Genomic DNA, 13378 nt, shown 5'->3' with positions numbered 1-13378 from the left:
AATGATCATGAAGTAGAGACACAAATATAGATGACATAATAAGCATAAAAACCGAAAAACAGAAAAAAATAAGAACAAGGAATGAATCCACCTTAGTGGCGTCTTCTTCTTGAAGGACCAATGATGTCCTTAACCTCTTCTATGTCCCTTCCTTGCCTTTGTTGCTCCTCCCTCATTGCCCTTTGATCTTCTCTAATTTCATGGAGAATGATGGAGTGCTCTTGATGTTCCACCCTTAATTGATTCACATTGTAACTCAAATCTTCTAAGGAAGTGTTGAGTTGTTCCCAATAGTTGTTGGGAGGAAAGTGCATCCCTTGAGGCATCTCCGGGATTTCTTGGTGATGAGCTTCCTCATGCGTCTCTTGGGTTCCATGAGTGCGCTCTCTTGTTTGCTCCATCCTTTTCTTAGTGATGGGCTTGTCCTCCTCAATGAGGATGTCTCCTTCTATGATAACTCCAGCTGAGTAACATAGATGGCAAATAAGATGAGGAAAAGCTAGCCTTGCCAAAGTAGAGGTTATCGGCTATTTTGTAAAATTCATGGGAGATGACTTCTTGAACTTCTACTTCCTCTCCAATCATGATGCTATGAATCATGATGGCCCGATCCACAATAACTTCAGATCGGTTGCTAGTGGGGATGATGGAGCGTTGAATGAACTCTAACCATCCTCTAGCCACAGGCTTGAGGTCCAGTCTTCTTAGTTGGACCGGCTTTCCTTTGGAGTCTCTTTTCCATTGAGCTCCTTCCTCACATATGTCCATAAGGACTTGGTCCAACCTTTGATTAAAGTTGACCCTTCTAGTGTAGGGGCGTGCATCTCCTTGCACCATGGGTAAGTTGAACGCCAACCTCACATTTTCCGGACTAAAATCTAAGTATTTCCCCCGAACCATTGTAAGATAATTCTTTGGATTCGGGTTCACACTTTGGTCATGGTTCCTAGTGATCCATGCATTGGCATAGAACTCTTGGACCATTAAGATTCCGACTTGTTGCATGGGATTGGTTAGGACTTCCCAACATCTTCTTTGGATCTCATGTCGGATCTTCGGATACTCATTTTTCTTAAGCTTGAAAAGGACCTCGGGGATCACCTTCTTCTTTGCCACAACATCATAGAAGTGGTCTTGATGGGCTTTGGAGATGAATCTTTCCATCTCCCATGACTCGGAGGTGAAAGCTTTTGTCTTCCCTTTCCCTTTTCTAGAGGATTCTCCGGCCTTAGGTGCCATTAATGGTAATGGAAAAACAAAAAGCTTATGCTTTTACCACACCAAACTTAAAATATAGCTCACCCTCGAGCAAGAGAAGAAAGAAGAGAAGAAGAAGAAGAAGAAAATATGGAGGAGAAGGGGAGGTGTATTCGGCCAAGGTATAGAAGAGGGGATTGTGTTGTGTGAAAATGAAGTAGAATGGAGGGGTATATATAGGGAGGTGAGAGAGGGTAGGTTCGGCCATTTAGGGTGGGTTTGGGTGGGAAAGATTTTTGAATTTTGAAGGTAGGTGGAGTTTCTGGGGAAGAGTGGATGGATGTGAGTGGTGAAGGGGGTAATTGGGAAGAGAGATTGAGGTGATTGGTGAAGGGTTTTTGGGAAAGTGTGTTATAGGATTAATTAGGAGGTAAGGTCGGAATATGTTAGGTGGGGATCCTATGGGGTCCACAGATCCTGAGATGATCCTGTGGGGTCCACAGATCCTGAGGTGTCAAGGATTTACATCCCTGCACCAATTAGGCATGTAAAATGCCTTAGCATACCATTCTGGCATTTAAACGCCGAAGTGATGCACGTTCTGGGCGTTCAACGCCCATGTGTAGCATGTTTCTGGCATTGAACACCAGTTCCATGCTTGTTACTGGCGTTCAGTGCCAGTTTTCCTCAGGGCATATTCCTGGCATTCAAACACCAGGATGTTGCTTGTTTCTGGCATTCAGCGCCAGATCCATGCTCTGTTCTGGCATTGAACGCCAGCCAGATGCTCCTTACTGGCGTTTAAATGCCAGTAAGTCCTTCCGCTAGGGTGTGATTTTTTTTCTGCTATTTTTGATTCTGTTTTTAATTTAATATTTTTTTCGTGACTCCACATGATCATGAACCTACTAAAACACAAAATAACAATTAAATAAAAATAAAATTAGATAAATGAAAATTGGGTTGCCTTCCAACAAGTGCTTCTTTAATGTCAATAGCTTGACAGTGGGCTCTCTTGGAGCCACAAAGGTGATCAGGTCAATGTTGTGAACTCCCAACACCAAACTTAGAATTTGGTTGTGGGGGCTCTGTTTGACTCTGTATTGAGAGAAGTTCTGCATGCTTACTCTCCCTTGTTACCGAAGGATAGTCGTGTGCCTTAAACACAAGGTAGTCCCCATTCAATTGAAGGACTAATTATCCTCTGTTAACATCTATCTCAGCTTCTGCTGTGGCTAGGAAAGGTCTTCCAAGGATGATGCATTCATCCTCCTCCTTCCTAGTGTCTAAGATTATAAAATCAGCAGAAATGTTTAACCTTTACCAACACGTCCTCTACTGATCCATAAGCTTGTCTTACTGACTTGTCTGCCAATTGTAATGAGAATAAGGCAGGCTGTACCTCACTGATCCCCAGCTTCTCCATTACAGAGAGTGGCATAAGATTTATGCTTGACCCTAGGTCACACAGAGCTTTTTCAAAGGTCATGGTGCCTATGGTACAGGGTATTAAGAATTTCCCAGGATCTTGTTTCTTTTGAGGTAGAGTTTGCTGAACCCATGTATCAAGTTCACTCTTGAGCAAGGGAGGTTCACCTTCCCAAGTCTCATTTCCAAATAACTTGGCATTCAACTTCATGATGGCTCCTAGATATTGAGCAACTTGCTCTCCAGTTACATCTTCATCCTCTTTAGAGGAAGAATAGTCTTCAGAGCTCATAAATGGCAGAAGGAGATTTAATAGAATCTCTATGGTCTCTATATGAGCCTCAGATTCCTTTAGGTCCTTAATAGGGAACTCCTTCTTGCTTGAGAGACGTCCTAGGAGGTCTTCCTCACTGGGATTTTCGTCCTTCTCCTCCCTTGTGCATTCAGCCATATTTATTACATCAATGGCCTTGCACTCTCTTTTTGGATTTTCTTCTGTATTGCTTGGGAGAACACTGGAAGGAGTTTCAATGACTTTCTTACTCAGCTGGCCCACTTGTGCCTCCAAATTTCTGATGGAGGACCTTGTTTCACTCATGAAACTTAAGGTGGCCTTTGACAGATCAGAGACTAAATTTGCTAAATTAGAGGGGCTCTGCTCAGAATTTTTTGTCTGTTGCTGAGAAGATGATGGAAAAGGCTTGTTATTGCTGAGCCTGTTTCTTCCACCATTATTAAAGCCTTGTTGAGGCTTTTGTTGATCCTTCCATGAGAAATTTGGATGATTTCTCCATGATGAATTATAGGTGCTTCCATAAGGTTCACCCATGTAATTAACCTCTACCATTGCAGGGTTTTCAGGATCATAAGATTCTTCAGAAGCTGCCTCTTTAGTACTGTTGGATGCATTTTGCCATCCATTCAGACTTTGAGAGATCATGTTGACTTGCTGAGTCAACACTTTGTTCTGAGCCAATATGGCATTCAGAGCATCAATCTCAAGAACTCCATTCCTCTTAGGCGTCTCACTATTCACGGAATTCCTCTCAGAAGTGTACATGAATTGGTTATTTGCAACCATGTCAATAAGTTCTTGAGCTTCTGCAGGCGTTTTCTTTAGGTGAATGGATCCACCTACAGAATGGTCCAATGACATCTTGGAAAACTCAGATAGACCATAATAGAATATATCTAACATGGTCCATTCTGAAAACATGTCAGAATGACACTTTTTGGTCATCTGCTTGTATCTTTCCCAAGCTTCATAGAGGGATTCACCATCTTTTTGCTTGAAGGTTTGAACATCCACTCTAAGCTTGCTCAGCTTTTGAGGAGGAAAGAATTTGCCCAAGAAGGCCGTGACCAGCTTATCCCAGGAGTCCAGGCTATCTTTAGGTTGTGAGTCCAACCATGTTCTAGCTCTGTCTCTTACAGCAAAAGGGAAAAGTATGAGCCTGTAGACTTCAGGATCTACTCCATTCGTCTTTAAAGTCTCACAAATCTGCAAGAACTCAGTTAAAAACTGGTAAGGATCTTCAGATGGAAGTCCATGAAACTTGCAGTTTTATTGCATTAGAGCAACTAGTTGAGGTTTCAACTCAAAATTGTTTGCTCCAATGGTGGAAATTGAGATGCTTCTTCCATCAAACTTGGAAGTAGGTGTAGTATAATCACCAAGCATCCTCCTTGCATTATTGTTGTTAGGTTCGGCTGCCATGTCTTTTTCTTGTTCGAAATTTTCAGTAAGGTTGTCTCTGGATTGTTGTAATTTAGCTTTTCTTAGTTTCTTCTTCAGAGTCCTTTCAGGTTTTGGATTAGCTTCAACAAGAATGCCTTTTTCCTTGTTCCTGCTCATGTGAAAGAGAAGAAAACAAGAAAAGAAGAGGAATCCTCTATGTCACAGTAAAGAGGTTCCTTATTATTAGTAGAAGAAGAAAGGGGATAAAGAAAGGAGAATCCAATCACAAGGGTGAGGATAGAGGCAGTGATTGGAGATGAAGAAAGGTGAAGAGAAGTGTTAGTAAATAAATAAATATATAGAAGAAGAGAAGAGAGGGAGAATTCGAAAATAATTTTGAAAAAGTAGTTAATGATTTTTGAAAATTAAAGATAAGATATAATTAAAATTAAAATTTAAAACAATTAGTTAATTTAAAAAGAATTTTGAAAAAGGATGAGATATTTTCGAAAATTAGAGAGGGAAAAGTAGTTAGGTGGTTTTGAAAAAGATAAGAAACAAACAAAAAGTTAGTTAGTTAATTGAAAAAGATATTAGAATCAAATTTGAAAAGATAAGAAGATAAGAAGTTAGATAAGATATTTTGAAATCAAATTTTTGAAAAAGATAAAATTTTGAAAAAGATATGATAAAAAGATATGGTTGAAAAAGATTTAATTTTTTAAAATTAAAATTAATTACTTAACTAACAAGAAACTAAAAGATATGATTCTAGAATTTAAAGATTGAACCTTTCTTAACAAGAAAGTAACAAACTTCAAATTTTTGAATCAATCATATTAATTGTTAGCATAATTTTGAAAATTTGAAATAAAATTAAGAAAAAGAGTTTGAAAATAATTTTAAAATTTTCAAAATTAATAAGATAAAAATGAAAAAGATTTGATTTTTGAAAAAGTTTTGAAAAGATAGGATTTTTTTAAAATTGAAAATTTGACTTGACTTATGAGAAACAACTAATTTTAAAAATTTTTGACTAAGTCAACTAAAATTTTCAAAAATTAGGAGAGAAATAAGGAAAAGAAATTTTTTTTATTTTTGAATTTTTAATGATGAGAGATAAAAACAACAAAAATGACTCACAACATGAAAATTATGAATCTAAACTCATGATGCATGCAAGAATACTATGAATGTCAAGATGAACACCAAGAACACTTTGAAGATCATGATGAACATCAAAAACATAGTTTTGAAAAAAATTTTATGCAAAGAAAACATGCAAGACACCAAACTTAGAATTCTTTAATGCATGGATACTACTATGAATGCAAAAATGCATATGAAAAACAACATACAACACAAAACAAGAAATCATCAAGATCAAACAAGAAGACTTACCAAGAACAACTTGAAGATCATGAAGAACACTATGAATACATGAATTTCCGAAAAATGCATAATAATTTTTAAAACATGCAATTGACACCAAACTTAAAAGTTGACTCAAGACTCAAATAAAAACACAAAATATTTTTTATTTTTATGATTTTCTAAACTTTTTTTGTATTTTTATTATTTTTTTTCCGAAAAACATATGGAAAAAGAAAATAAGAAATTCAAAATCTTTAAGAAGAATTCCAGGAATCTTTCAATATTAGCCTAAAGCTCCAATCAAAAGGGTTTGACATGGCTTAATAGCTAGTCAGCTTTAGGATGGAATTACATGCATTGTGGTGATTAGCTGAAGACCAATTCCAAAGGAGTTTGAATATGGCTTTGCAGCCAGCCAGGATTCAACATGCTTCATGAAACTCTGGAATCCATTCTTAAATGTTTTGAAGCCATAGAATGATTTATTTAAAAAAAAATTTCGAAAATAGGAATAAAAAATTTTTTGAAAGATTTTTGAAAAGTTTTTGAAAAGAAAATTACCTAATCTGAGCAACAAGATGAACCGTCAATTGTCCATACTCAAACAATCCCCGGCAACGGCGCCAAAAACTTGGTGGAAGAAATTGTGATCATCAACAACGGCTCCAATAATTTGGTAGCTCTCACACGTGAATTACACTTTGTCACAACTCCGCACAACTAACCAGCAAGTGCACTGGGTCGTCCAAGTAATACCCTACGTGAGTAAGGGTCGATTCCACGGAGATTGTTGGTATGAAGCAATCTATGGTCATCTTGTAAATCTCAGTCAGGCTGATTCAAATATGATTGGATTAGATATTCAAAAGATAAATAAAATAAATAGGAAATAAAGATAAAGTTACTCATGTAATCCAATGGTGGGAATTTCAGATAGGTGCATGCAGGTGCTGTGTTCCTTCCGAATCTCTACTTTCTTATTACATTCATCCAATCCTTCTTACTCCTTTCCATGGCAAGCTGTATGCAGGGCATCACCGTTGTCAATGGCTACATCCCATCCTCTCAGTGAAAATGGTTCAAATGCTCTGTCACAGCACGACTAATCATCTGTTGGTTCTCAATCAGGTTGGAATAGAATCTTGTGATTCTTTTGCGTCTGTCACTAACGCCCAGCCTTCAGGAGTTTGAAGCTCATCACAGTCATTCAATCCCGGAATCCTACTCGGAATACCACAGACAAGGTTAGATTTTCTGGATTCCCATGAATGCCGCCATCAATTCTAGCTTATACCACAAAGATTCTAATTAAGGAATCCAAGAGATATGCGCCCGGTCTAAGGTAGAACAGAAGTGGTTGTTAATCACGCACGTTCATAGGTGAGAATGATGATGAGTGTCACAGATCATCACATTCATCAAGTTGAAGTCCAACGAATATCTTAGAACAGGAATAAATCGAATTGGGTAGAAAATAATAGTAATTGCATTGAAACTTGAGGTACAGCAGAGCTCCAAACCCTTAATCTATGGTGTGTAGAAACTCCACCGTTGAAAATACATAAGTGAAAGGTCCAGGCATGGCCGAATGGCCAGCCCCCATAATCTGAGAACTAAACGTCCCAAGATGTCTAATACAATAGTAAACTATCCTATTTATACTAGACTAGCTACTAGGGTTTACATGAGTAAGTAATTGATGCATAAATCCACTTCGAGGGCCCACTTGATGTATGTTTGGGCTGAGCTTGATCTATCCATGAGCTGAGGCTTCTTTTGGAGTTGAACTCCAAGTTGTAACGTGTTTTGGGTGTTCAACTCCGGTTCGTGACGTGTTTCTGGCGTTTGACTCGAGACAGCAACATGGAACTGGCGTTGAGCGCCAGTTTACATCGTCTAATTACGAATAAAGTATGAACTATTATATATTGCTGGAAAGCTCTGGATGTCTACTTTCCAACGCCGTTGAGAGTGCGCCATTTGAAGTTTTATAGCTCCAGTAAATCCATTTCGAGTGTAGGGAGGTCAGATTCCAACAACATCAGCAGTCCTTTGTCAGCCTCCTATCAAAGTTTTGCTCAGGTTCTCTCAATTTCAGCCAGAAAATACCTGAAATCACAGAAAAACACACAAACTCATAGTAAAGTCCAGAAATGTTTATTTAGCATAAAAACTAATGAAAACATCCCTAAAAGTAACTAGATCATGTTAAAAACTTCCTAAAAACAATGCCAAAAATCGTATAAATTATCCGCTCATCAGCGTCCAACACCAATCTTAAAAATTTTGCTCATCCTTGAGCAAAGTAAAAGGGAAAATATAAAAGATATAAAAGAAGAAAATATGGTAAAAGGGAAGCAAAGAAAATAAAAGATATAGATGAAGTAGAGGATGGCTAAGGTTTAATGGGGAGAAAGAAAAGGGGATGAAAATAATGTATATAGAGAATGATATTTTAGGATGGAAGATAGTAGTTGGAGGCAGTTGAAAGATGTATGGGATTTGATTGATTGAGCAAAGGTGATCTTAGGGAGTGGGGTGGATGAATATGGATGAAGAGCAGTTAAGAAGGAGAGAGAAGGAGTGGGTTGAATGGTCAAAATGGGTGGGGGTTGGTGATTTAACCGTTGCTTAAAACCCCTTCCTTCATAATTGAAACTGATGTGCCTGGCGCTAAACACCAGTCTCAACGTTTAGCAGAAGTAATGGCACCTTTTTTGAAATTGGGATGAGCCATGTGTGGGCGTTTAGCGCCATTGGTGGGGTGAAAGTTTGCCCTTCATGGGAGTTAAACACCCCTATGGCGTTTAACGCCAGTCTCTGTGATCCTTCCTGGGCATTTAACATCAGGTTCCCTTACTCCCTTCCTGGTGCTAAACGCTCTCCCTAGCATTTAGTTCCCAAGCGTTTGAGTTCTTGCTCCAGGGTGTTCTGTGCTTCCTTCTATGTCCTCCTATCCTTGTTCTAAGCACTGTGCATGATCACAAACAAGATTAAACCAAGGAAAATCTATGAAAAAATAGTGAAAAATAAATGAAACTCAAACTGAAATAAAAACTAAAAGATACTATTGGTTGGGTTGTCTCCTAACAAGCTCTTCTTTAGCGTCACTAGCTTGGTCAACTCCTCTAAGGAGGAGGGTCAGAGGAGCTCAGAGGAGCTTAGGTCTTCACCCCTCATTGTGAACTTCTTTCCTGTGCTAACATGTATCAACTCAATATGTTCAAAGGATAGGATCCTGTTCACTATATGAGGTAGGACTTGACTTCTAGTGAACACCACTTTTATCCCAAGTGAGAAATCTTCAGTGGGAATCTTCTTATTCCTCCAGCCCTTGGGTACTTTCTTCTTGGAACCTCCTCCCTCTTGGTGGGTGCTGAATGCCCAACACCAAACATAGGTTTGATGTCAGGGGGAATTGTATTAGTTTCCACCAAAGGTGAGGTTTAAATAATGAACTCTGCATGAAAGTACCTCCTTCTCTAAAGAGTAGTGAAGGTTTAAAAACCTTGAATACCAAATAGTCCTCATGCATCCTCAAAACTAATTTACCTCTCTCAAGATTAACTAAAGCTTTTCCAGTGGCCAGGAATGGTCTTCCCAGTATTATGGAGTCATTTACATCCTCTCCCATATCAAGTATCACAAAATCTACAGAGAGGAAGAGCTCCCCAACCTTGACCAAGACATTTTCCACTAGCCCATGTGCCTGCCTCAGAAATTTACTAGCCATCTCCAATGCTATCCTTGTAGGCTGTGCCTCCTGAATTTGCAGCTTCTTCATCACAGACAGTGGCATCATATTGATACTTGAGCTAAGATCACAAAGGGCTTTGTCAAAGGTGACATTCCCAATAGTACAAGGAATCTGAAAGCTCCCTGGATCTGGCATCTTCTTTGACAGCTTGCTCTGAATGAGTGCACTATATTCCTTGGTCAAGACCACTGTTTTATCTCCCTTTAAGGCTTTCTTCTCAAAGAGTAAGTCCTTTATAAATGTAGCATAGGAAGGCATTTTTTCAAGAGTCTCAGCAAAAGGAATATTGACTTGTAACCTTTTAAAGACTTCCAAGAACTTAGAGAACTACTCGTCCTTGGTCTCCTCTTGAATCTTATGAGTGTGTGATACTTCAAGCTCTTGTACCGGTGCTCTAGGTGGGGCCTGTGACAGTGTAACTTCAGCCTGTTCGAGAGCTTCTTTCTCCTCTAACCCAACCCTTAGCAACTTTCACTTTCTTTTTCAATATGGATTCATTAGCCATTGTGAGGCCCTTACACTTTTCTCTTGGGTTAGTCACTGTGTCACTGGGGAGAGTGTTAGGAGGCCTCTTAGGTATCCTCTTACTCAATTGACTCACTTGTACTTCCATGTTTTGAATGGAACCTTTAGTCTCCTGCATAAAGCTATGAGTTCTCTTGGAAAGTTCTACAACAAAATAGGCCAAATCAAAAGTATTCTGAGGCTGAGTGGATGCCTGCTGTGGTTGAGAAGATTGAAATTGACCGTTATTAAAATTAGTGAACTTATTTTAATTGAAACCGCCCTAAGAGTTGTTGTGGAAATTCGGCTGGGGTTTCTAGGGTTGCTCTCTCCACCCAAAATTAGGGTGATTCCTTGATAAGAGGCCTAAAGCGGGTTCGGAATTTATCTCAAAATAAGTTTTCGTTGGAAGTATAGTTCCAAACCCAAACAATTGACCATCAATCAAATTTAAATTCAAAGGTGTCACAATAAAAACACAATTATAATCGAGAGTATTTAGACTCTCGGGTCATTCTCCCTAGGAACTAGTGACAACAAGTGCATACAATTTTGGTTGTGAGGAAGCAATGGGTTTTCAATGATTGAACAAATAAACAATAAAGAGATAAAAGAACAAGACAAAATTGCAATTAATAAACTAATAAGGGAATAAAAGAACTATGTATGTAATATAGACAAGTAATGCTATAAAGTGATGGAAAAGGTAGTTCAAAATATAAATGAAACCTTGACTTGGAATGAGTTATGGAATCCCTTCCTTGCCATAACCACAACTATGATAATTATGATGGATTAATCTCACTAAGTCAATGCTTAACATCGAAGGATAAGTTAGGTGAGCATAATTGTTATTAGTCCATAAGTCCTAGCTAACTTACCAAACTAGTTGGTAGAAAGCTAGCGTTAATGAAAACAATAACAACTAACAACCCAAGAATTATAACTAAATATCGGACATTATAGCTCTAGTAATCCATAAACTCATTTTCCCCAAGCCAAGGTGGGGAAATCTACCCCATAACTAAGATTGGCATTTCATCAAACACTTAGAGGGCATAAACATAAAACATGGCAAATTTGGAAAAATGGTAGAAGCTATGAACCATTAATGATCAAAATCAATAAAAGCAACTCAACAAACATATAAAAGCCATCAAACATCAAATTAAACAACTAGAAATCCAAAATTGCAAAACTATGTAAATATTGACAAAGGAAATGTAAATAAAAGAAAATGTAGAACAAGTGTAGTAATTAAAAGTGAAATTAAAGGAATACTTACAAAGAAGATTGCTAGAATCCAAAATCAAACTTGAAGTATAAAATGCTATAAACCCTAATTAAAACCCTAAGAGAAAACCTAAAACTACACTACACTACTCCTACTATGTGTTTTGCCTATTCTAAGATGGCTCTCTTTCATATGTGTTGCCATGCCTTTAATATAGCACTTGATTTCAACATTCAAGCCTTCCAAAATAGGCCAAAAGAGCCCCAAAACACGAGTCAACGTGACTTTTTAATGGAGGCATGCGCTGGTACCTATGTGTATGAACAGGTGTGTGCGTCCACACACTTCGCCGAATTTCTACTTGCGCGTATGCACAGAGGGTTGTGCACACACACACATGCTGATTTCCTTTTTGTGTGTATGCACGCCTCCTTGTGCGCACGCACGCATAGCTGAGTGCTTTCTCCTTGTTTTCTTCATGTTTTCTCCCTTTTATACATGCTTCCTTTCACTTTTGCATATCCATTCTTTCCTCTTTGACCTGAAATCACTCAACAAACATGTCATGGCATCAAATGGAATAAAAGTGGAATTAAATTGCTCAATTTAAGCACAAAAATGCATGTTTTCACATTTAAGTTCAATTCAGGGATCAAACACAAAAGTATGCTATTTTGGTGCTTAAATGTAGGTTTATGTGATGAAATCCACTCAAATCAAGCCAAAATATCTCATCAAATATGAACTCATCAATTCTCCCATACTTAAACAATAGCATGTCCTCATGCTAAACCAACAAAGAGAATGTTCAAAGGGGAAGCAACTTATTGAATGCAACAACCAACATGCATGTATACTATATGCTATCTATATCTATCTATCTATCTATCCATAGTATCCTATTGATTTGGTGAGAACAAACAATTGAATTCCAAGCAAGTGTATAACTATAGGGCTAAGCAAAGAAATATCTCAATGTAATCATAATCTAGAGAATTGATTTAACTCATCAAAATGAAACAACTTGCAAAAATACATGATAAGAAGTATGGAAACATAGAGTTGAGTGATCGAACCCTTACTAAGTGTATATACACTCTAATCACTCGGTGTTTAGGGTTTAATCACTCAAGTCTCCTCCTAATCATGCTTTCAAGGATTTGCTTTTCATCTAACAATCATCAAACATATGATGAATGAATGCACTTATCATGAGGACTTATTAGGGTTGTAATGGGGCTAGGGTTAAGGTGGGATAGATATGGTTAAGTGGACTAAAGAATTTGATCTTTGATTAGCTCAAGTATCTCACTCAACCTATATCAACCAAATCACAAAAATGCATTCTAACCACCCATTACTTCTTTTCACACACATTCATGCCTTAGTTTCTATTCAAAACACATATGCATTCCTTATTCATTTTTTTCTTTTCATTGGGGCAACATTTGTCCCCTCTTATTATTATTATATATTTTTTTTCATTTTATTTTTTTCTATTTCTTTTTCTTTTCCCATGACAAATGCATATGGTTAAAGCAAATTGATACATGAATGTACACCCATTCTCCAAAATTTCAATAAGTACCCAAAACAAAATTTTTATCCACTACCAATGTTTCCCAAAATTTCCCCACACTTAAATGACACACACACTTCCACCTAAGCTAATCAAAGATGCAATTTAAGGTAATTCATGATTTTCTACTTAGGGTTGTGATGTGCTAACAATTTAGAACAAAGGGGATTAAAAAGCTCAAAAGGTTTAATAAAGGTAGATGCAAGGGTAAGTCCATATGGGTGAGTGAGTCTAATTCAAAAAATGGCCTCAATCATGATAAATGTATTCAAAACATCAAACATTGGACATAAAGAATCAAGTGAAACCAAGATTGCAATCATAGAAGGAGCATAGCACACCATGAACAAAATTTGTGGTTATAATGTGTAACCACTCATTAGGGCTCAACAACTCACAAGGTTGCTTTGTTCCATCTCTCTTCTATGTTCCATAAAAATCACTCAAGAAAGTTTAAAAACAATTTTCTAATTAATTCAATAGAATGCACTTGAAACAAAATTCTTGAAAATTTTTATTATTTTTCACCAAAATTATTCCTATATGTATGTATGTTGTGACGGATGCAAATATTTTTTTTTTCAAAATTCCCTAGCTCTTTTTCTAATTTTCAACAAGGAAAAGTAA

General features: G+C 37.5%; 1 protein-coding gene and 1 non-coding gene across 2 annotated transcripts; one reads left to right on the top strand and one right to left on the bottom strand.

Moving 5' to 3' along the window:
- The first annotated feature begins 3839 nt into the window (after positions 1-3839).
- LOC127742547 (small nucleolar RNA R71) lies at positions 3840-3943 on the top strand. The gene has a single exon (XR_008003894.1). It is a non-coding gene; the product is annotated as a small nucleolar RNA R71 (small nucleolar RNA).
- Positions 3944-8818: 4875 nt separating this feature from the next.
- On the bottom strand, positions 8819-9692 carry LOC107492007 (uncharacterized). Its single transcript, XM_016112962.1, has 2 exons — positions 9230-9692; positions 8819-8871 (listed from the first exon to the last, which is right to left on the bottom strand). Exons 1-2 carry the CDS (start codon positions 9690-9692, stop codon positions 8819-8821), a joined length of 516 nt encoding a protein of 171 aa, XP_015968448.1.
- Positions 9693-13378: the final 3686 nt, after the last annotated feature.

This window comes from Arachis duranensis, chromosome 1, assembly GCF_000817695.3.
Source record: "Arachis duranensis cultivar V14167 chromosome 1, aradu.V14167.gnm2.J7QH, whole genome shotgun sequence".
NCBI classification, from domain to species: domain Eukaryota; kingdom Viridiplantae; phylum Streptophyta; class Magnoliopsida; order Fabales; family Fabaceae; genus Arachis; species Arachis duranensis.
Note: the sequence above shows the minus strand (reverse complement) of the source record. Positions and strands in the feature narration are given on the sequence as shown.